Source organism: Pangasianodon hypophthalmus, chromosome 16 (genome assembly GCF_027358585.1).
Source record: "Pangasianodon hypophthalmus isolate fPanHyp1 chromosome 16, fPanHyp1.pri, whole genome shotgun sequence".
Classification (NCBI taxonomy): Eukaryota; Metazoa; Chordata; class Actinopteri; order Siluriformes; family Pangasiidae; genus Pangasianodon; species Pangasianodon hypophthalmus.
The window spans coordinates 19,325,967-19,351,479 of NC_069725.1; the positions used below are offsets into that span (position 1 = coordinate 19,325,967).

The 25,513-nt window shown below is 39.9% G+C and overlaps 1 protein-coding gene across 2 annotated transcripts; it reads left to right on the forward strand.

The window, feature by feature from the left end:
- Positions 1-973: 973 nt before the first annotated feature.
- pkig (protein kinase (cAMP-dependent, catalytic) inhibitor gamma) lies at positions 974-25,513 on the forward strand. Of its 2 annotated transcripts, XM_053240955.1 has the most exons (5): positions 974-1,131; positions 1,318-1,662; positions 21,313-21,380; positions 23,035-23,213; positions 24,100-24,841. In XM_053240955.1, exons 2-5 carry the CDS (start codon positions 1,657-1,659, stop codon positions 24,183-24,185), a joined length of 339 nt encoding a protein of 112 aa, XP_053096930.1. In that variant the 5' UTR covers positions 974-1,131; positions 1,318-1,656; the 3' UTR covers positions 24,186-24,841. The 2 variants fall into 2 exon arrangements, with proteins under 2 accessions (XP_053096930.1, XP_034167565.2); XM_034311674.2 differs by lacking the exons at positions 974-1,131; positions 24,100-24,841 and adding an exon at positions 24,848-25,513 and having other exon boundaries at positions 1,340-1,662.

Below are 25,513 nucleotides of genomic sequence, written 5' to 3' on the forward strand. Positions count from 1 at the left end.
ACTCAGGAATAAGTAAAGAATAAAACACTAATGTAGCATGATGCGAAGCCAACCAGAAGTGGATTCTTTTTCTATAACAGTATTTTATTCCTCTTATACCACAGCGATTTGCCCATGGTTGCTAATTTTTAATTTATTAATGCTTGACATGTCATGCTTTTTAACCATTTATAGTTGGGGAGCACTATACATTTAATCTCGTTGAACATCCGCGAGACAAGTTAGTTCCTGTTATCACTTCTGTTATAGCAGCTATAGAAATCAATCCCCTTGAACCTTAGAGTATATCTATCGTCCACAATACATGTTCCTGTGACTTAGCAGTTCATACAGAAATAATATTAGAATAAGTGCATTAATATAAACCTGTGATTTGCCTTGTAGCCGGAACTACTTTCAGAGCTGTTGTTATAGAAAATTAATCCACTGTGGTATAAAGGTATGCTCACAAATACAACGATTTTATCACTGCAAGTCACCAGTTGCTGTACTATGAAGTTGCCAGGAGGTGTTCCTACTGCTGGTTGCCATAGTAACATTTATCAGTGGGTGGTGCAACTGGCGTTCCAGTTTTGACAACGATCCAGTTTTCTTGCCGCTAAAATGAAACATTCTGGAGGGAGAGCGTTTGTATAGAAAATTCACCAGTGTATATATACATCACATCATATGAGATGAAGGAGAAGCAGTGTGTGCTCTTTCCCATTACAGCCATCAATCTGCCGCGAAAACGCAAGCGCCAATTATCCTAGCTTATGGCCTTAGTGCTATTAAAGCCACGGATCACATGCGATCTACTGTCTTCGCTCCTATTGGTACTCTCTGCAACAAATCGCTCCATGTTTGCCTAATGTTAAACTTTTCTCAATGTTGTCACGTCGCTGGACACACCCACATCTAGTCGCCAACAGTCGCTGTCGCTCACTTCGCCAGCTCTCGTTGAAAATGAATGGTCTCCGGGTACTTTGTCGCAGCAAACATGAGTGTACCTTAACGTGGACTATCAACCCTGATTCTGCAACTTTTCTTACAAAATCCAGTTATTGATCCACAGGGCTGAGCTGCTTAATCAGTTTGTTTATCATGATCTAGGGTGTTAGATTGGGGTTCGCTCTGAAGAGGAAAACAGAGGTAAATATATATATATATATATATATATATATATATATATATATATATATATATATATATATATATATATATATATATATGTGTGTGTGTGTATGTGTGTGTGTGTGTGTGTGTATGTGTGTGTAGTACAATGACCTGGACATTGTTTTCTATGGAGGTTTTTTTTTTTTTTTTTTTTTGCTATAGGTTACATTTGATATGCTTTAACGGCGCGCGACAGAAACAACGCCAAACCCGCTTCTCATTGGAGGGAAGGAGCTGAGGCGAGGTCCCATTGGCTGAAGGCTAAAACTCCATTTTGCAAACAGCTGTTTGAGATGTAACCTCGCCCACTGGCTTCAATGGGGTTGTCAAAGAAACGTCGGGTTTGACGACGCTGCTGGCTCTTCGTGACGGACCCTTCGTCGAAAACGCCAAATAAATTTCAAAATGACGGAAATGAAAGCCGAAATATAGCGAAGAGAAGACAAGAGAAGAGAACAGACGGTCCAGCTGCGTGGTAACAAGTGGAGGAAATTCAGGCGAATGAAGGTTAGTCGTGTTGGCGTCTTTTCTGTGCTTTGAGTCCACACACACACACACACACACATAAACACACACACAAATACACAAAGGACTGTTTGGCAGCAAAAATTTAACGGACATTTCCTTCAAATGTTTAGAGGAAAGCTATTTCTTGGTTATTATTATTTAAAAAAAAAACAAAAAAACAACAAAGCAGCCTGGTTTTAATGTGGTCTGTGAGGCGAAGTGCTGTCGTTTGATGCTTTGTGAAGTGGCGTGTGGTTGAATCCCAAATGGCTTCCTAGTGGATACATAGGGCACTACATAGGGACCAAAAGCCGTTATTTTATACCAGAGGTAGTGCAGGAAAGTGAGAGCGCATTTAGGATATTTAGTAGAGGCTTGAAATAAGACTCCTTGAAATACTCTGCTGTATAGTAATGTAATTTAATGCATTCGGGTTAATGTTATGCCAATAAAGCAGTTTGAATTATTTTTTAATATGTTTATACTGTTTTTAGCGACCACACGCCTTGGCTTTGTAACTTCTGAACTTTTCAAAGTTTCTCCCAATATAAGAAATCGTTTTGAACAGTAAAATTTATACAAACGCAGATTATGTGTAAAAACAGTAAATATTTTGACGTTAGTACGCGGTGACGTAGTAGTTTGGTATTTATCACGTGACCCCAAACAAACGAATAAATAGGCTACATGTTATTGTGATTTTTTCAGTTGGCGATCAACCAGAAAGGTTTGAAAAGACACCCTAGCTGGAGGGTAGGCTGCATCATGCATAACGAATGAGGTTTATCCCAAGTGAATATGACACCAGAACTGGAGCATCAAACACAGTGTTGCCAGGGCTTTTCAGGGGAAAGTAGTTGTTAATGCGTGCTCAAAAAGTCGTTAGAAGTCACCAGGTGACGTCACAGATTCATTTGCATGTCAGTTGAATTGCCAGGATTATTTGCATATCAAAACGATTTACATGAAGAAGGGTGGTTTTCTGAAGATACCCTGAATCTAATAGAGCTTTATCAGAATAGGAAATAGATTATAACTCCTTATTTATAAAAAGATGTCACAGCACCATAAACAAATTATTTGTGTATATACAAAAAACAAACAAACTATAATTTAAATCCATTTCTATTTCTAAGGATACAGACATAATAAAGCAGTGTTATTAAGACACTAAGAAAACAGTTATGGATGGAATAACTCACTTTTATTACTTAAATATATCCAAGAGAGTTTATAACAAAATGTGTGGGTGGGACAAACAGTGGTGGTCAGTGATTGGTTGGTGGGAACAAGGGTGGTCAGTGATTGGTTACTGGGAACCACGCTGGAGAGGTGTATTGAATGGAGGACAGTCATTAACATCTGTTCAAAAAGCTGCCAAATACATCACTATGTTTTTTTTAAACAAAATATAGTCACTAAAGGTGTCTAAAAAGTCACTGAATCTAGTGACAAACTCACTAAAATGGCAGCACTGATCAAACAAAATATGTTTGCCTGTTATTCTTTTGTAAGCTTTAAACATCTGCAATGTTTGCTTGAGGATAAAACACATGGCTTTAAAACAGGATTCAATAGAACTTTATGGTCCACCACAGTTCCAACATCAGCTAGTTAAAATTTAACAAACACAACGTGACAAACAACCCATCTACACCATAATAAGTGACATTCTTGTACATAACAAGTAATACTCTACTTACATAATTAATGAACATAAGATACAAATGGCAATCATATGAGTAATAGGAACAGTAATGAACTATGTACACAAATTTTTTATATAACTGGAGAACTTTTCCTCTTCTATCAGGAGATAAATGCTCCTACTTCATATTTGCAAGATGTACTACAGTGATATTCAAACTGTGGGCGGATCTCCTTTGGGGGGCATACAGGATTTGCTGGTGAGGAGGGATATGCATAATGGATTTTACCCATGTAGGAAACAACAGGAAAATTACACAGGCTGTTGGGCTATGAACAGAGGAGCGTGTACACGACAGCCATGCAGAAATTTCTGGTATCAGGTGTTGAAGATGCAAAATCTGGTTTAACTGAAAAAAGAAAAAAACAACCAACAAAACCAATTAAGACAAGAAATCTAACCAAAAGATAAGAAAACATGGTCACCTTTATGTAGAATATGGATTTGACATTAGTTATTGTGAAGAGAGTAGTTCATCCTATTTGTCTGATTTGTGCCAAATATACACTCACTAGGCACTTTATTAGGAACACCTGCTCATTCACGCAGTTATCCAATCATGTGGTAGCAGCTCAATGCGTAACATCATGAAGATTCAGGTCAAGAGCTTTAGGTGATGTTCACGTCAAACGTCAGACTGGGGAAAAATATGATTTCAGTGATTTTAACCATGGCATGGTTGTTGGTGCCAGCAGGGTTTGTTTATTTATTTATTTATTTATTTATTTTTGAGTTTTTCAGAAACTGCTGATCTCTTGGAATTTTCACTCTTGAGTTTAAACAGAATGGTCAGAAACAAAAAACATCCAGTGAGCAGTAGGTCTGTGGGTGGAAACTCTTTGTTGATGAGAGAGGTCAGAGGAGAATGGCCCCACTGGTTCAAGCTTACAGGAACTCAGATAAACACTCTTTACTACCATGGTGAGCAGAAAAGCATCTCAGAAAGCACAACACGCTGAACCATGAGGCGGATAGGCTACACAGCGGGAAGACCACATCGGGTTCCACTCCTGTCAGCCAAGAACAGGAATCCGCGGCTACAGTGGGCAGACACTCACCGAAACTGGACAGTGGAAGATTGGAAAAACATTGCCTGGTCTTGTAGGCGTGTGTGGCCACTGAGTGTATGTATTGGGTTTTTGCACATTTTCCAGATGTATTGGGGGCTCTGCCAAAAAGGTTTGAATACCACTGATGTATAGACTTTAGATTTATACTTTAAATACTTTAGCATTTAGAGTGTTTGAGCAAATAGACTCAGTTCATGACTACATCTAAATCAGAAAGTATAGAATTGAAGAATGTTGTATTGTTAACTTAGAATAGTATGTAACCAACATAAATCAATAATAAATCAAATTTTTTAGTAAATCAAAAATTTAGCTGTTTTGGGAATCTGAATCTAATTTCTAATTTAAAACTGGGTTTGTTTCAGCCTATCAGACTGTGTTTCTTCTATTAGACCACCTTCCAGAAAGTGTTTCTGAACAGTGAACATTACCATCTGATTTTTGTGCAACATGAACAAGTCAGGCTTGATTAAGCTTGCCATCAGTGACAGACTTCAGCATGACATCAGTGATCCCCTCCCTCCTTTCGGCAACACAATCCAGAAAGTTCCAGAGTGCATGCAGGCTTTTGTTCCACACCAAATTCCTGATCAAGAAACTTTGCATTAGCCTCTGCAGATTAAATTTGCAGAGGTAGTTTGTAGGGCAGATGGTCCACTGGATCCAAAATCCAGCATTAGTGACCTACATCCAAGCAAACGCAAGTCATGACTAAACTCCCGTGAACGTCTAATGCGTTGCATTTAAAGCAGCAGGAGACGTCCAGATCTCTCCAGCACTTAAAATCCACTCCACTGTTTTCCACTCTAGTCTTGCATTTTGTCCCGTTCCGTTTCTTTCTAGACGCATTTTAGTGCATTCTTCACATACTTAGACATTTTACAATGGCAAAGGTTAAACCAAAGCTTTTGTCAAACATCAGATTTCTCTGCAATCTCTTCCTTATGATAAATATCAATACTTCAGACAGAATCCTTCTTCATAACATTAGGACTGTGCTTTCAGGCTGTATCAGCTGTCTGTGCAAAGAATTAACACACAGAAAGGACCATCTTCTTGCAGAGGCTTTTCCTGATGTGTTTGCTGTGTTGATGGTTGCTGATTACAGAGCCCAGGACATTCACAGTGACAGTTTCTATATCAGAGCACCTATTTCAGGAATAGCAATCAGTATATAAAGACGGTTCATGGACACAAGGACACAGTGTCATTGATGTGAAGCGTCACTCTGACGAAGCTCCCTCATTTTTTTTTTTTTTTTTTTTTTTGCCTTTGGCTGACGTACGCAGGTCAGGAAGCCTGTTCTTTTTAAATATGGAAGTTCTGATCATCATCTAACAGTGATGTTGTAATGAGAATGAACCAGTTATGCTACCTTTAGGGATATGGCTTAAAAGTAAGAAAAAAAATTGGCGGGTGCTTTTACAGTTAGGCCACGCTAACCGTGTTAATGTTGCCAGTATAAAAAAAAGTGTTGTGATAGCTACAGGACTTTTGCTTCATATGCATGCAGTTTTTAGGTGCAAACATATTTTTATTTGTATTTGCTCATATAGGTTTATTTTAGCTGTTCAACAGTGATGCCTGCAAAAAGCTACATGAGTAAAAGCTCCCCCTTGTGGAGCATCAGAGTAAAGTGTATCGCATTCAGAATCATATATATATGATATAATGTGTGAAAAAAAATTTTTATATATATTTTTTTATATTATATATATTTTTTTTTCTCATGAACCCACAGAAAAAGTCTCTTGAACACAAGAGTGTACCTCGGACGGATAGTTTCTCATTTCTTATTTGCATGAAGTTAAACTCCGCTCAGTGTTTTTCGTGTCACTAAGGGCGCGCCGTCCACTGTTGTTGTAGACTGTCGCCTCTCATTAAAAATGAATTACGTCTGACTCCTTTGTTGCATCATGCCTCTGTGGTGTAAAGGCATAGTCAAGTGGCCTCTTCTTGTGAATGTAGGCAGTTCCTGGTCTCGCTGAGTGAAAACAAACTACCAGACACTCTAGAAGCATGTGAGACTAAACTATACTGGACTCTAGCCCTCCAAGAACTCTGATCTGATCTGATCTTATTTCTTGATTTCTCAGATCTAATTCAGAAATATGTATCATCAAGCCTTCGTTCATAAAATGAAGAGTGAGCTCTAGTGTACTTTTATTAAAGTGTAGGGTGTGTGCTAAGAGATCCACTTGTGGTTATTGCATTATAATTCACTTAGGTTTACTCACTTAGCTGATGCTTTTAGCCAGACGATTAACCATTTCATGTCAGTGATTTATAGCTGCGTGGCCAGTTGCCCTGGGAAAGTTAGCTGCGATTAAGTACACGGTCTCTTCATATATCCCAAATGTTCAGTATTTATATTAATACTTGCATAAAGAGCAAGTCAGGAGCTGATCTATTTCGTTTTATCGTTATCCAAGATAAACTAAATGCCAGTCATCTTCGCTGTAATAATCAGAACACAGTCGTTACTGTGCATTGTTCAGATTTGTCTCTTTGCATATGGTAAATACAATAATTCCTGAATATGACCAGAACAACTGCATATATGTATGTGGTTTATTCACTCAGCACAAGTCACTTTACGCCCACTTCCTCCCTGATCATTGGGAGAGGAGAAGAAGAGAGCTGTAGCTGCAGCTGTGTGGGATACGCGCAGTGCTCAGACAGCAAAAGAAAGAGAGCGAGAAAGAGAGACAGCGAGAGCTCGTCCATAAGGAGCATTAAACGCAGTCTGCGTTTACTTCCTTTTGTGGATTTTCTATCATCCCGGATCGCATCTCAGATGTCATCAGGCCTATTATGTGATCAGGATTTAAAATGAGTCTGGTAAGTAGTGAAATCTGAGCCAATGTTGTCGATTCGTTATGGACACTGATACTGTAAGCAAGAAAGTGGAGGAAAGGAGTGGACCGATCCATGGCAGGTGCTCTTGACAAATGTACAGCTGTCCAACATGATCGTTCACACAGTGTTATTTTTAATCAGGATCAGTGGGTTTGGTTATTGTAGGGACTAGGCAGATTTTTGTGACATTAATGGATAACAGTGTTTACAGGTCATCAAGCAGGATATAGATAAGATATTTGTATATGTTGTACATGTTGAAATGTTTTCTCAATCATTTTAGTGTCATTTTACCAGATATCTGATATATGCTTTATGTCTACCGAACAATGGCTGTTTGGCTCGACTCGCTACATTACACATCCCTGATCACTGGCCATCATCTGAAGCTTCACTCAGGAATGGAAAATCAGTTGGTGGAAGGCAGATCATAGTCTAGTCATAGTAGTTTAGTCATGCATAGCCATGGCTACAGTCATCGTCTTTGTGTATGACAGTGGTTTTCAATAGCTACTGAGACTCAGACCCAACATTTTGAATCCACCGTGACATTTTATGAACAGGGATGAACAAATCAGCAGCCCAGGCAAAGGGGCAAGCAGATCACATATCTGGGCTTTCAGTTTTCCCTTCAGTTTCTTTGCGGATAAGCCTACAGTCTCAGTAGGCTGTTGATAAAACAGTCACCAACGTTTTTTTACTTCACTCATCAACCATTTTTATTCATCTTCAGTAACTGCTTTATCCTGGTCAGGGTTCAAGTTGATCCAGAGACTCTGGACATGAGGTGGGAATACACCCTAGATGGGACACCTGTCCCATCATGTAAAACAAATTTACACATTTGTTCACACCTAGAGGCAATTTAGTATCAGTCCCACCTACTGGCTTGTTTTTGAGAGGTGGGAGGAAACTGGAGAACCCAGAGGAAACCCACACAGAAACTGGAAGAACAAGCACCCTGGGACCCTGGAGCTGTAAGGTGGCAATGCTGTCTGCTGCACCATGCCGCTCTTTCAGAAGTTCTTCTACCTATTGACTTGCCCAAAAAAACATTTTCATTTGACATGTTTGTTTAAACATAACACACTCCAGTTGGTTCATGTATTTCTCAGTGGTGTAGAGCACCTCGATCCTGTGTGGCGTACTACCCTCTTCCAAATCTCACCACCTCCTGCAGTAGGTACACAAACCAAGGATATGGTCTAGCTGTTAGTAGGAACTATTTTCTAGTCACGTTAATTAGCTTGAACAGATGCCAGATGTCAGGATATTTCCAGAATGGAAGAATAAAGATATTTCCAGTGATAAAAGTGAGCTAAATACAGAACAGCACTGAAAACACAATTCACTGATTGAAAATGAAGACTCAAATAATGTTTTTATGTGCGACGAGAGAACAGAGCTCATCAGCTAAATTTGGCTAGGGCGCAAACACAGTGCTTCGTTACCAGAGATATTATAAGGATAAGATATTATAAGGATAAAGATGATGGCTACATAAAATCACGTCTCACAGGGATTCAGGTACTCGCTTATTTTCCATAGTGGGTATTAATGAACACAATTAGCTCGTCACATTTTCTTAAAGTAAATTGCACTAGTTGCTGCTTTGTAGCATAGTTAATTGGACTTCTGAGCAAGCATAACATGGAGTTGGGCAAGCACATTGGAGCTTTGACATAATTGGTGGGCTTACTAATGATTTTGCGATTTGTCCACCCTGATGTACTATGTGAACCTCCTAAAGTGTTGGTCTTAGAAACATAGTGTGCAAATGATTAAATGTGTCTTAACCCTTGACTAGAAGTGACTTCTGTGAGTTTCTGGCCTTATTGATTATCTATAATTGCACCGGGCGCATTCTCCATTCTTACTGCCTGCTCTTTGGATGTGCTCCTCCTGTTTTTCCTCCATAGCCTTGTCTCGCATGCAGCAGTTTCACGACAGCCACACAAACAGTGTGGACAGATGGGCCACCTGCTTCCTGTTAAAGCACCGTGCATGAGCTGTAACGTACACGTGTGACTCTGTATTTCTCTTTGTGGCAATGATGAAGTCCAGGGATTTTTAAATATTTGTGGATGTCTCAACAGAACTGCATTAAACAAACACAAAGACCTAGCCTCTGCCTTTGTATATTACTCGGGTAAACGGTGTGTTAAGCCTGTTTTACACTGTGCAGTTTCAGCAGACTCCATGTCGGATCATACAATGAAGATCCTCTAACGATAGACCTGTGATTTAAGCAAATTACTATGTTCCGCTTACGTCATTAATCAACATGGTCTGGGCTCTCATAAACAGAAACATTTTTCCAAAGTGAGCATGACTTTTTTCTGTCCATTAGCATTTTTTGTGTACATTTTTTACTGCCACTACTGTATTTGTAGCTGTCCAGTGAGTTTTGCATCATCTATTTGTGATTTTTATTGGTGACTTTTAGACAAGTGCTGTAGCAGTGCTCATACTGAGATTTTAATTAAATTTTTCTTTTGTTTTTCCCATCATTTTCTTCATAATTTGGTCTTGGCCACCCACCAGCCAGCTCTCCTCTATCATAGACTACCAACCGGTTGGGGGGGTTGAAGGCTAACACAGTGTAACAAACTGCGAGGAAAGTGCTATCCGCCCTCTTCCGCATACATGAGCTCACATATGCTCATGAATGGCTAGTGTTGCTGTGGTTGTCAGGAGAAAGATTATGATATCCCTTCGGCCCAAACAGCACAGCCCCTGATCTCAACTCCTAACCAAAGAATTCTGCTACAATGTGCAATTTTTTTCTACGAGAGCAAAATTAGCCCAAAAATTGTACAGTGTAAACCCAGCTTTAGAGTGACAGTGTAGGATTTATGGTGCACTGTATGCATTTTGTTTTGAATAGTTACTAAACATAACTCAATAATACTTCGATATTAAAGAAACACTCTTTAACTCAGCAAGTGACCTGGTCTTAGGAAAACAGTGACAAATTGCAAAATGCAGTCCATGCATCATGATGTTTCATGAGCTGTTTCTGGAGAATTGTCATTTTCGTGAATGATATTTTTACAATTCATTACTCCGAATGAGCAGGAAGCTGCAAAAGGAACCTTTTTTTTCCTTCTTCCTGTGGAATTGTTTCAAGAACCTTTCTTGAAAATTATAAGGAACATATTAGATCAGCCAAGTTCCACTTATTATAAGGAACTTATTACATCAGCCACAACAGTGGCACTTTAAATAGAACGGTTTGTGTAAAAATAAATAAATAAATAAATATGTCTTGATTCATTGAGACAAATGTCTGCTGTCAGTGAGTAGTCAGCTTGTTCCAGAATATAACTGTCACAGTAATAAAAGAGGTCCGATTATGTCAAGTGAAACAGGAATGTTGGGGTTGGTTACTAAACCATTCCTTTGTGCAGTCATCTGTTCATGACTTACTGACTCATGGGGAGATCCCCAACTTTCAGCCCAGACCTCCACCTTCTCTTTTCTTTCCTTATCTGTTAGTAGTTGATTGAGCTGACTCCCATCTCAAACCGAGTGCAACTGATGGCTTTTAGCTCTAAATCACTGCAACAATGATTGTAAACATCAGATTGACTTCAAATTGTCCAGCAATCTGAAACGCCCTTTTGTGGTTTTATCTATTTTATCTAAGCATCTTTGATGGAATTGTTTTGTTTTATGACGCAAATCCAGTAGGCTTTTTTAATCTAATGCAACAGTTCTGAGAAAAAAAGTGACTGCCTAATGTATTCCTAATGGCCTTTTGAACGAGTTTGCTTTAAATTTGTTGTCGTTCGCGGATGTAGTGGATGGACTTAGGACAACGCCTTTTCTATTTTTCGAACGTCTCGAGACAGACGTACTGTACTGCGCTTCAGAATCATATACATACTGACTTTTGATGGAATGGAATAATCATTAATAAAATCGTGGCGTTGTGGGCCTGGGATCAGGTGAAGCATGCTAAGTGTTTCCACAAGGCTCATGCTCTCTGCAGCGTCCTCATTATTATTTAATATTTGATCTGATAGTTAAAGGTCTAACGGGCTCCGCTTTCCTGTGTGAACTATGAGCTTGTGCATTAGTAAAAGGGCGGCCGTCATAGGCCTTGATCTCCTGCTTTTTAAATTGTTGACACTTTGTTGTATGACGTCGCACGTCTGTCCTGCTGCGTCAATGGCCTTATGAGCTAAAAGGCTAATCTATGCGTCATTTTAGGAAAAGTGACCCCAACAATTTAGAGGCTCGTGGTTTTATTCTGTATTAACTCTGAGCCTAAAGGAAGGCAAATGCCACAGTTATGCCAAGTCTTTCATATAAAAATAACTATGCATCAATACCATTTTTTTTTTCAGACTGAGTATGAGTACATTCATTTTACATTTTTTTGTACTCCTTGATACTAATACTGATTTTAAATGAAGTGCATTAGCTAGCTACATTCACTGCCTTGGATCTAGTAGGGTATCGGTGGAGAAGAGCGGGTGTTGTTTTTTGTTTCGTTCTTCTGTAAATAAAGTACGTTTCATTGTGTCTGAATCCCTCAACGTGAAGGACTGATAGGCTAGTAGCTGATCTTCAAAAACAATATACTGGATATGTTCATATTTTCACTCACCTAGGATTGTCTGTAAACATGATCTGTCTCCTAGCTAGCATTTGCTGCAGTGTTAGTTGCTACCGTGTGCTGCTATCGATGAACTCCTCGTGCTGAGGATCTTTGTTGATATTTTCATAGAGCAAAGTTGGTGTTCAGCTTTGCTTTGATTGCCATCATTAATCATGAAAAGCGCCCAGATCGCTGCTTTTGCCAAGTTGCAAATTATTATAGCAAATTTTACCAGTGTTAGACTCGAAACAAAGTCTAGTGTTTCTCCGTCCACTGAAAAGGAAAAGAGGCTACAGTTCAGCAACATTGAGTCAGTTTAAAAAAGAGTGAGCCTTCATAACCCTTAAATAATATAATTTTTGTACAGACTTTGAATGGAATGTTTGGACTAAATGGACCTTTTAGAGCACTTTAAAGGACAATGACTGAAGGTGAGTCATGTGTGTAGGCAAAACCTCAGTAATCCCATCCTGCGTGACCACAAGCCTGGCACTTGCTGTCCCTGTCTTCCCTCTTGCTTCATCACCCACTATCATTGTACTCACTAGCTATTCACAGAGAAACTTAAAGAAATCCTTGAGTTTGTTGTCTGTTAGTGTATTAGTCATCATCACTGTCTGTACCACAGGAGGCTGTTTCTTTTTTTTTTTCTTTCTTTCTTTTTTTTTATTTAACAGTTCTTCATACTTTTTGTTAGTTAGTTTTTGTTGGTTGTGGTTGTAAAATTTCTGCAAGCTCTGATAAAATTTTTTTAAAAAGCTCTGTTAAAATGCTTAAGAGACGCTAAAGGACTGTCATTTATAGAGGCAGAGGTGTGAAAGATTTAAGCTTGCTTTTTAACATGCTGCTACTTGAACAACAAGTGAGGCTTTTATAACGCCAAGCTTGAGAATTGTGTTTGGCCATCTGGAGTGGTCTGTCAAAAAAGAGGAAGGATATGGAAGGGTCACAAATGTGTTTCATTTGCGTCTTAAAAGGAACACGAGTGCCAGAACAACAGAGCTAGTTTGTCCAAAGAAGCACAAGCAGACTAGCCTTTTTAAAGTGCCAGCTGTTAGAAGCTGAAAGTGATTAGTAAACTAGAAAAGAGTATAGAGGCCTCTGTTGGAGTGTATGCGTTTATATTCTGTCCATCAAACCTCTGTCCTTTTAACTTGATTAGATGCAGCTCTGCTATATCCTATATCAAGTCTTTGTTGATGAACTGCTAAGTGGGAACCTTATCAAGCTCTCTCACACACTCTTTTCTGTTTAAACATACTCCTAGTGTACTTTTTGTTGGCATTTTTACAGTCTGAGAAATTTCAAAAAGAGCTGGTGCTTTTGTGAATGCCCACCTTTTTAATTTGTTTATTTAAATGCCCAGGGTAAAGAGATATAGTCGTTCTAGTCTAATAGAAAGTGCCATGTCTAGTTTAGCTCATATCGCCCATTAACCCAGCATTTTTCTGCTTGTGCATTTTTGGAATAGTCGACAGAGCATGGAGTGACTGCAGCGGCAGATCAAAATGGCTTCTTGGTTCCTACAGAGACAGGGGATGTGTCTTCAGGCAGCTTTTGATAAATTGAGCCTTCTCACCCAGTAATGTGGGTCTGGAACCACTCTTGCTAAAAATAGATCTGTAGTCTGGAGTCTATAGAGAGCCTGGATTTTCTCTTCAAGGAGGATTTAATGTTACAAAATGTTTAGAGCCTGCATTATAGGTTATCTATGTAACAGTAAGATCAGTGGTATAAATGTGCTTCATCATTAATTATCAGCAAAAAATCTGAAAAGCATAGAAGCCAACAACAGGGACTTTATATGACAGATGGGGGAACTTGGGGAGGAGGCCTACCTAAACAAGCCCCATCTTCTGTACTGCTAAACTCTAGATGATGTGTATTCATTTTACACAAAAGAGCCCCAAAAGGCCCAGTGGGACTGCAGGACAAATTTGCCCCCCCCCCATCTATTCAGTTTCTAATGGCCCAATGAAAGCATGGCTGCTGACTCGATTCCTTCACTGAGCTCTTATGCTTTTGTTTATGCCATTGCTAAGTGCTTGCTGCTCAGAAGAGATCCACCTCCATTCACAACGCAACAATAAGCAACAGGATGGAGGGTTTTAATGGATCCTGTTTTCTCCCGAAATGTACCAATCGTATAGTAAGGGTACATTCACATAATGCAGCATTTTGCAGTTTGTGTGAATGGACCCCTCAAGAATTTTCCCCTGGTGGTTTTTTTTTTTAGGATGAGAGCACAGCAATTGCACTTGGGTGTGAACCAAAACAGTGCTCTGAAAGCATTTCAGCAAGATGGTCTTATTCTGGTTCCAAGTGAACTTTAGTGGTTTAATTGCAATGAGAAAGCAATTCGACCCTGTATTGACCCAACTGCAGGAAGGGAACAAAACCTGCAGTGTATTTCTGGTTGCGGGAGACATTTTTTTTTGTAGATATGAGCTGCTAAACTGGTGCAAACTGATCCAAAGGACAGAGCTGTAGCACTGCAGAAATAAGATACGTTCTGGATATTTGGACAAAAAAGGAGAAAATAAACAGTTGATGCATACACAAGAAGTTAATTATTTATATAATTATCTTGTTATTTATTGCATGCTGCCTCATTGTTCTCTGTGCTTGGGTGATTTTTGTGATTTTTTCTGCTCACTTGGAAAAGATTTGCTCACCTTTTTCCATTGCCATTTTTATGGCCAATAAATACAAAAATTTTACGAATACATTTTCAGCCGTACACACCCCTAGGACAGCAGGGTGTTTTTTGTTCTGTTTAATTATGTGCAGTGTATCAGTTTCACAATGATTTGCCATTGGCAAATGACTAGGGAGTGTGGATATTTAAGTGGTGTCTAGTTTTGCGACATCATAGTAACATAATATTTTTATTTTTCCCAGAATGAGACAGTTTAGACGGTTGGTCCTGCCAACTTTCAGTCTGAATGTGTGGACATTCTGGTACAAGTTGCTGAGCTTTGAATCCTCCATCTTCTGAGTCAGCTTTCTCACCTTTGGGATTCAATACATCTCGAGTCCCTGGAAACTCTACAGGGACCAAGGGAGCCATCCTTCTAATCTAGTTTTTCATTAAGTAAAAGAAACTATTTCCTACTCTGTCAGTAATGTTTATATATGGTAGCTAGCAGCCACTGCTTGCTATATAAATAAATGCTTGAAATACTAAATGGGAACCACCTATAATTGACTAACCCAAAGGGGAAGTGGTTAAGCGTAACAATCCTGTGATATTCCTGGACGCATGTTGATGGAGAACTGTCTGGTTAAGTGCACAGATAGAACAGACACTGTGTAGGCATTTCTGCATGTCTTTTTGGCATTAAATCTTGTAAGTAATAACATCTCCCAAGACTTGCTTGGAATACAGCTATAAACTCTAAGGCACAGAGTCGTGTTCTGGCTTCATAGGCTAATGTACTGTTTTTGACCACCCTGATTAATGGAAGAATGAGCACTTAGTTAAAAATCAAAGCATCTCTGGCATAAGCTCTTTCAGTGCATTATATCCATTACTTAGAGGAAGTGTAGGTTTCATGAACATGGAGCAAGTCCCTTTTCCGAGCAAGTCCACATGCATATCTTCAGTCTCATCAGGAATGCACACTGAAAAGAAAACACTAGATTATGGCCTTCAGGCCCTAGTCTTGACTCTGTATTCCCTGTCAATGAAAAAGAGAATTCATCTGTTGATTTTGGACCGAGCCATGCCTCGGGGAACTGCCTGATGATGGAGCATCTCATCTGGCCTTTTATGGAGATAACTGATGGCTCTGAGTGGGCCATACATCCCACACTCACAGGACGTGTCCAGACTGTTTAGACATGCTCTGCTCGTATCCAAATGTTTAAAACGGCTGATTAATTTCGCTCTCTCGGTAACATCTTAGGCCTTCTGGAAGTTGCAGAGCACTCGGCATTAATAAGAATCATTATGCGTTTGTACCATTCTTGATCTCAAGATGGAACGCCTAAATCCCTGGTCACCAGTAGCAGCTGTGCAATGCTCCCTCCAGTAAATGAGATGTTATTGTCAGCTCTGAAATCAACACCTGTGCCATTTCTTGCAGCTGTGGCCAATTCCGTTTTATTTGCTCCATTTTATTAAGTGGGATGCATTGGATTACCTTAGTGAGAGATACGACATCAGATTGAAATCTGGAGAGCATGTACAAAGGAGTCGAATGTCAGGTAGTGGAGCCAAACTAAACAACTCTATTCCTGCCCCCTGATCCTTGGATAAAGACCCAGCTATATTTAGGGAGCTTGTTTGTTCTTGCCTAGGATTTCAGGAAACATGCTCTAAGATGTTAAACATGCAAACAGCAATGTTGTATGTTGTTTGGACAGTGACAAACATAGAGAAAAATCAGAACTGACAGCAAAATGCAAAACAGCAAAACCAACACAATACATGGCTGTCCCCTAAATAGGGTCACGGTGCAACACGCATCCTTTAATTTTCTGAAAAACAAACAGGCCATCTGAGAATTCTTCTGTGCAGAGACTCTTAAAGGGACCGTGTACTTCTGTTATAGTTGTATCCTGATCATGCCTACTTTCAAATATTAATGTATTTGCATGCCATTGATGACATTTGCATCACGCATTTTAAAGTCAAATAGCATGTTTTGTCTTGCTGAGAACCTCAGTGAAGAGGCCACGTGTTGTGCATGTGGTCCTAAAACTGGATGGATTGTGGGTTTTTTTTGTTTTGTTTTGTTTTTTCGGAAGCTTGGCATTTTAAATAGGTCAGGGATGTTTGCACTGCATGTGACATTTCAGCTTTACACTGGCATTCCCCATTGGCTACTGCTGCACTTTCTCACTGACCCACTCTGGACCGCAGTGTTTTGTATTCAGCACTACTAAATTGGTGTAGCTAAACCCTACAACTTCCCATGGTCAGAGTATTTGCCTTGTCTTTACCACAGTCCTTCATAAACGTGCATCATTATCTTCATATATTATATTAACTTACTGTCTTTCTGTATTGTGTTTAGCTAAAGGTATTCAGTGGAGACTGGAAATGCATATGCTTATGCTTTTATCTCTCATCTCAGCTGTAATAAGATACCATTATCAGGGCTGTTAATGCAGTATTCCTATTCATTTATGTCGGTGCTAATAGGGCCTTCATCCACTAAACAACACACTACTCATTCTGAATCCCACCACCTGCTGCACTACTACACACCTCGGTTTTTACTAGTCAGGTTAATATAAATGCACGGATGACCTTTTTAGAACCAGGAACATGCAGGTTTGTAGGAACACTGAAAAAATTCGAGCAAAATAAAGCCATTATATAACTATCACAACAAGCAGTCACCTCGCGGTTAAACATATCAAGAAGAAAATAACAAGGCTTAACCAGACGCAAATAATATTTTTTGTGTGTGATATGAAGACAATGCCCACAGCTCACGGTCAAACGATGGTCAATGACTTGGTGACTTTTTGTTAAAGTCACGAACACAGTGTGGTGCCTCAGATAATTTCTTAGAAAAGGACATTTCTTAGAAAAGCACACTTTGCCCAGAGGGCTAGCTAATGGATTTATGATTTGTCAAACCCTGCACTCTCCAGGACTGACTAAATTGAATTTTAATATTGTGGATGAGGGCAACCAGGGATAATCAATAAATTGTCCTTTGATAGGCCCCTGATTGTCACGAGATCCTTGACGACAAGTTCATTTAATCGTTCTCTGTTTCAGTCACTCATGAGCAGAGCTATGTACAATATACTTGCAGCATCTCGGCATGTGAAACAGAGTCCTTTGTATTCACTGCTGGATGAGTGACCTCCACATGCTCAATACCGGCTGTACAAAGAGTCTTTTTTCTTTTTTGTTGCTGAACTTGGCTGTCTTTGCTGATGCACATCACATTGAACCACATAAATGGTTAAATATTTTAAATATGCTTCCTATTCTCTCTGCATTTAGTGTGGATGGTACATTTCTTTAAACCATTGTACAGACATCAATATGGATTGAAAACGTGCCATGAAAACTGCATTTTGAAATGCCGCTTGGTCTTTTTCCAATCTTCAACTGCCCAGTTTTGGTGAATCTATCTATGCCACTTTAGCCTCAGATTCCCGGTCTTGGCTGATGGAAGTAGAACCCAATGTCGTCTTCTACTGTTGTAGCCCATCTGCTTCAAGGTTAAATGTGTTGTGCATTCTGAGATGATTTTCTGCTCACCATGGTTGTAAAGAGTGGTTATTTGAGTTACCTTCCTGTCAGCTCAAACCAATCTGGCCATTTTCCTTTGACCTCTCTCATCAACAAGGCATTTCACCAGCAGAACTGGTGCTCACTGGATGTTTTTTGTTTTTCTCACCACTCTAGAGATGGTTGTGTGAGAAAATCCCAGATCAGCAGTTTTTTTTTTTAGTTTTTTTTTTTAAATACTCAAACCAGCCAAACAACCGTTCCATGGCCAATGTCACTGAGATCACTTTTTTTTTTTTTTTGGCCACATTCTGATATTTGAACATTAACTACAGTGCTTGACTTGTATTTGCGTGATTGTATACAATACGCTGCTGCCACATGATTGGCTGGATAATAGCATGTGTGACCAGGTGTACAGGTGTTCCTTTCAAAGTTAATGGTGATCTGTATCAGTGTAGACAAGGCTTAAGTATCTGTGAAATGTTTTGTGTCTTTGGTGTTAATTAACAGTACAAAACAGCTGTCTGCCTGGTTACCTGCATCACATTTGCAGCAGTGTGGTGTGTATCCTAACTTGTACACATCCCATCACATCACCCTAAAAAGCATCTTACACTTCGTCCATTGCGTCCATGTTGTTTCAAATTCACTTCCGAAAACAACTGGCGAGTCTTGCTTGGCAAGAAAAGTGAAAGTGTCCAAAGTTTGTAATGCTGGGCAGAGAGACTGAGAAGTAGAGGATCAAATAATCAGCTTTCTGGCACTGGTGTTAAGATTTCGAATAGCAGTATGAACAAATGCTTATTAGTGATGCTAGACACTAAAATCTGTTATGTGATGGTAAACAGATGGGAATAAGATTGCAAAGTGACACCATCTTTAATGTGATGACTTGCAGCATAGCATCCAACAATGTACATGTTAGGCCTGCATGAGTAATAGAAATGATCATTGCTGCAATTCTTCATCGAAATTCTGCTGCATCAGAGATTAATGTAAAGATGGTTGAGCCCAAACAATGAGCTAAAGTATGTTCTTCATGACAAAAAGCCCTGGTAGCTCTGAATGCAACAAAATATTGTCAAGTATCCAACCTACATAACACCCACCATGTCACATGGAAAGCTGTTGTCAGAAGCTACACAGTTAGAAACCCCCATATTTCAGAGACAGCTGGGTTTTTATCTCCCCAGGAGGTGTTGCTCCTCTCTCTCGCTCGCTCGCTCGCTCTCTCAGTGTCTGTGTCTTTTTCTCACACACACACATACACACAGCTCCATCATTCCCAGGAAATTACTGAATCAGAGAGCAGTTTACTTAATCGAATTGGATACAATCAAATCCAAGCAAAATTGCTTATGAATCACAGCACCAGCCTTTGCGTTATAATTGGAATCGAATTGCTGTTGAACAGATGATTCACATTCACACACCAACATCGTGGGCGTTTTTGACCAACTGGTTGCACCCATTTTGCTGGGGCCCCATCTAAAGCCTGAGCTTAGTCATAGTGCACACCCAGAACACTTAGGGGAACTTGGTAAGTAAGCTGCTTCGCTTCTTCAGCAGAGATTTCAGTGATTCATGAGAATTTATTTGCTGACGAGCTCTGTGCAGTGGATGTCCTACTTCATGGAAAAAATACTATTTTCAGCCATACGCACTGTCCAAAATTCACCCTGTTCTTTTCAATGGTGCCAATACTTCCGGGATTGGCTGTATAGTAAAAAGTTAACCAGTTGCTCAATTAGCTGCAATTAGTCCTAACCAGAGAGCCAGAGAGAGTGAATGCCACGACCCCAGCGTTACGTGTGTGTGTCTGTGTCTGTCTCGTGTCTCCCTTGTCTCCACAGATTTCTCTGGAACACCCCTTTCTTCTCTTTTATCCATGTCCTGTTCCCGCGGTCTCCTCTCCTCAGTTTGGCACAGCACTGTAGTGGCCACCAGGATCCCTGACCCACTTAAATGTGGCCTGGGAAAAGGAGACACAAAGAACATGAATAGCTACTGTGTGTGTGTGTGTGTGTGTGTGTGTGTGTGTGTGTGTGTGTTGGTGGGGGAATATGCGAGGAATACACCCCCACCCAACTTCTTGAAAACCGCTTGACACTTTCTGCCATGAATAGCACCAGTACCATTTTTGTCCATTGCCTACGGTTTTATCTCCCTCATTTGCCTGGCTTACAGGCTTGCAAAGTGCCCAGTGAAACTGAGACGATGGTAATTGTTTCGTGACTCTAGATGGTCTCATATGTACGCTTTTGACTTCCTCTTGTAATTAGGCCATGAAATGAGTTCAGGAGCCACTCGATTAAGTATAGAAATAGAACCTCCGGAGCAATAATTATACTAATTCATAAGTTAATGCTCTCTGTCATGAATATTAAAGAACTGAAGTGTCCAAGGCCTGTTAGTCAGTTCAGTTCCTCATGTATCCATTTAGCACTGATAGATAGATGGATGAGATCTTTTTTACATAATTGGTTCATTTTCATTATTAGCGTCTTACGGTTATCTAGGGCTTCTGTGATAAATTTACCACCACCTCCACAAGAAAGAATGTTGTTGTTGTTGTTGTTTTTTTTTTACATTAAAAGACTACTGAAATTCTTTTTTCTGCCATTTTCTTCTGGCCAATGTGTTTTCAGCAGGACTACACTCCTGAGCAAAAAAAAAAAAAAAAAAAAAAGATCCAAGCCCAGAATGGCAAAATATTAAGTTTTTAATGGTCTTAACAACAAATCATTGGTCAGGAAATTAGCAACAATTAAACAAATAGATAAAGGAACTTGGAATGGGATAGCTTTTCCCTTTCATTTCTTTGAATGTTTAAGCCTTGTGGCCCTTGATGTGACCCCTTGACCTGCATTAGGTGTGTCAGATAACCAAATAATGACTAATATTTTAAGGGGGAAAAAACATCCCAGAAGATATTTTTGGAAAATTTTGTACACCCAAACATGTGTTAGTTTGAATTTTACATCAAACATTTTAATCATTATGGTGATTTTACCTTTGTGTACAAGAGGACTATATAAGTGAATTTCCCTGTTTCTAGCTTTTCCCCAAACAAACAGTTCACTGCAGCAAAAGTAAACCAGCAAATGGTGGCACAGGAGCTCTCAGGAGTGCATTTGTTTAATTCTTGCTAATTAAAAGCTTAATATTTGCCATTTTGGGCTTGGCCCATTTTTTTTCTGCCCAGGAGTGTATATTTGGTAAAGAGGACATCAATGCTACTGAAGTACCAATCATCAGCAGCCATCTGCTCATGTAAGCTCCAGCTACAGGAACTGAAGTGAATTCTACCTGCTCTTTGTGGGCCTGAGCGTGAGCAAAATTGCATCTATCTAAAATTTGTACAATTTGATATACCCTATTTTAGTGCAGTAGTTTGTGTGATAATGGTGAGCACTTTAACAGTGAAAGGAATAAGAATTAACAGAGTGGCTGCATTCTTCATTTACAGTGAAATGTAATCACAAGTCCTGGTGGTGGAAAAAAACTTGTTGAAGATCTTAGGCAGAGACTTGTCTTTTAACAAGATGGACAAGCAGTAAGCACTCTGCTTCAGTAAGTTGAGGACGGTGTTACATAATGGCATGATTTGCTCACATATAGATGAGGACAGCACTCACGCTGCCTTTGTGAGTGACATTTGCTGATGCGCTCTGATTCTTCAAGCCCATTAAAGTGCTCTCGCAACAAGTCTTCTGTGCAAAAGGACCTTAGCCTCAAAACGGGAAGATTTTTTGAATCAAAAGTTAACAAGATGGACAAATCTGAATTGGCTGAATCATGTCAGAAATGGATTGGGAGCCCCATAGCAGCAATGACAGACAGTAGAAGACTTGTGATTGGATGGTTATTACATTGTGGTGTGAATACTGAGAAGACTGAAATGTAATCAAGGAAAGAAATCAGCTGAGTAAATTGCATTTTAAGATGGATTGCAAGACACATTCAGCATTTCATTAAATTAATTTCAAATTCACGCCTCCCGAGTGGTAGAAGAGCATTCGCCTTATTGTTAGGTGGGGAGTCCAAGAGCTCCAAGAGTAGGGCGAAATTACTCTCACCCCTGCCAATCAGGGCTACAAAGCTGTAATGAAGGTTATTATCATCACGCCTCCAAAATGTGCTGTGAATTTGAATTTGAACATACACTCTTTATAAGAAACACCATAATAATACAAAGCAGGACACCATTTTGCTTTTAGAACAGCCTCAAGTCTTCATGACAATGTTCCAACCACAATGTGTTGGAAACATTCGTTTATGTTGACATGATTGCATGACATGATTGCAAAAATTGCTGCAGAGTTCTACCACATCCCAAAGGTGATCTACTGGATTCAGATGTGGCCACTGGAGAGGCCTTTGAAGTACACTGAATTCATTGTCATCTTTATGGAACAAATTTAAAATGAGTTTGTGACGTGTTGCATTATAATGCACAACTGGTATTAAGGGACCCGATGCGCACCAAGAAAACATTCCCTACACACCTCATGGTTTGCCATGTTGTGCATCCTGAGATGCTTTTCTGCTCACCACGGTTGTAAAGAGTGGTTATTTGAGATACCACAGCCTTCCTGTCAGCTCGAACCAGTCTGGCCATTCTCCTCTGATCTTTCTCATCAGCAAGGCGTTTCCACCCACAGAACTGCTGCTGGTTTTTGTTTTGACACTATTCTGTGTAAACTCTAGAGACTGCTGTGCATGATTAGTTTCTGAAACACTCAAACCAGCCTGTCTGGCACCAACAACCACACCACAGTTAGAGTCACTGATACCACAATTTTCCCCATGCTGATATGTGATGTGAACATTAACTGAAGCACTTGATCTGTATCAGCATGATTTAATGCATCACACTGGTGCAACATAATTGGCTGATTAAATTTTTTATCTCTATATTTTGCAGGTGGAATGAGAAGACAGGTCATGGGCAGATGATGGACGTTGAGTCATCTTACTCGGATTTCGTTAATTGTGATCGCACAGGCCGCAGGAACGCAGTGCCGGACATTAAGGGAGACGGAACAGTGGTGGGCACCAGTGAACTGACCAAAGACATGGCTCAGATGGACCTGAAGGCAGGAGGTTGGTGTGTGTGTTTGTGTGTGTGTTTGTGAGTAAAGTGAGCTTTATGTTGTAGCCCAGGTGGACAGGGTCAAGCTTACATCATCTGACAGCAGCACTTCCTGTCTTTATATATTTCAGGCCCTCAGGTGTGTGTTTTGTGCCTGTTGAGTCAAGTTGAGTTAATAATCCAAATACAAATCAAATTACTTGATACTTGGTGAAGGATGCTGTTTTAACAGCCTACTCAGAAGAAAGCCTTCGGTCACTACTAACAATTTGAGCCCCTCTCCTAAGAGCGCACTTCCCTCTTACATTATGTTACCATTCCCTTAAGGTCAGATGTGCTTGTCAGTGTGTCTTAAACACAAAAGGAGTTGAAGGAGAGGTTGAATAGATGCTGTCACCACAATCACGCATAGCTCTGTCATCAGCGCTTGGAACAATTCCCACTTCCCTTAACCGCTTCCTCCCTGCGTGGGAACGTTTCCACTCTGGTGAATAATGAAGTGCGGACCAACAGCCCATATACGCTGGACTCTTTCTTTTGTTCAGTTTGAAATTTTCATTAAGAAACACTTCGACAGAACTGATAGAAATAGGAAGTGCACATGGCCAAGCAGACTAAAGAAACGGAAATACTGAGGAAATATTAATTCCTTTCTCACAGTCTTTTATCTTGCTAATGTGTACCAGCAGATACGGAGTGTGAAAAGGTGATGAGAACTGAAGTGCTGTTATTGTTATTGCGGTGTGGCTGGATATTAAACAACCGTCATTGCAGGCACCTTTGTCGATGAATTGATCAGTCGATGAATTTGTCGATGAACTGATCAGTTGCTGGAGTTGGTAATGAAATAACTTTTTATTATTCATTCATTTTGAGTAATTGCTTTATTCTGGTCAGGGTCGCGGTGGATTCAGAGCCTATCCTGGGACATCTGGGCACAGGGCAGGAATAGACCCTGGGATGGGGAAGCCAGTCCATCATAGGGCACCTTATACTCACACATTCACACCTAGGAGCAGTTTTGGCATAGAGAGTGCACCTACCGGCATGTTTTTGGGAGGTGAGAGGAAACCAGAGGACACGGGATGAACATGACAGACGACACCGACAGAAACGCGAGCTCGGGATCACACTGGAGACCTTGGAAGTGTCAGACTGCAACACCAACCGCTGTGGCAACCTGCTGCCCTGAAATAACTATAAATCAAATTATGTGAAATTGAAAATAAAATAAAGCAAAAAATCCAAGAACAACAGATAGGCCACAGTAAACTTGTTGTCAATCTGGAATTTAAAATCGCTTAGAGCTGGTGTTTGTAATGTTCCATGGAGCAGTATATAGGAGATTGGGGGCAATCTAAGGGATGCAATTTTACCACCTAAGCTGTGAGTGATGCCTGAGATTATCAGTGAGTAACACTGCCTCCGCTTATTGAAGTGCTCTGGATGGGCTAGACTTCTGCAGTAGATCAAATTTGTATAGCACTTTTAACAACAGACAAAGGCTCATGTCAAATTTGTGTAGAAATGAGGTAGTTCTTACCTATACAACAATATAGAATTATTTTAATGATATAAGCTATTCAGATCGCCTTATTATTGTATATTGTCACACCCCTATTGGTTATTTCCACATATGTTTCAGAAGCCGATGCTGCCGGGGCTCCTGCTGCCGAAGCGGAAGCCTCGAGTAGTCAGGAGCAAGGTAAAGAAGGAGCATCTTAAAAATGAAGGCACTAAAAGAGGAGAACCACCACCTCCTCTCTCGTTCCCCACACTGTGTGCGGTGAGGAGCTGCTCTGAGACGGGCATGCTTCATGTGCCTGAACGCTCTTGCGTTCCTGAGACACTCCAGGAGAAACCACTACACAGAATGGATTTGCCATGTACAACAACACACTCCATGTTGCGTTATTCCTGCCATTCCTCAGAGGAAGCACTGACTTTTTGATGCCTTTTCCATTCTGAACATGAACTATTTGGAAAATATGAGACCCTGGTTTCAGAACTTCATGATCTCAAACCAAGAAATACCAAATAACACATGCGTTGAGGATTCTGAATCAATTTGAATTTTTTTTTAAACAGTAACAGGCATAGTTGTGACAAACTGGGAAAATATTTATTTCCTATTATTCCCTGAGGTCAATAGTTTTGTGTTTCTGTACTACATTATATACTTTACAGTGTATGTAACATTATTAACAATATTTATATAGTACATGAGTCAAAGCTTTCTGCTCACTCGAAAAACTGCATTTGTTTTCTCTTTATATTGTATGTACCTCAATAAATGGGAATGACATTACAA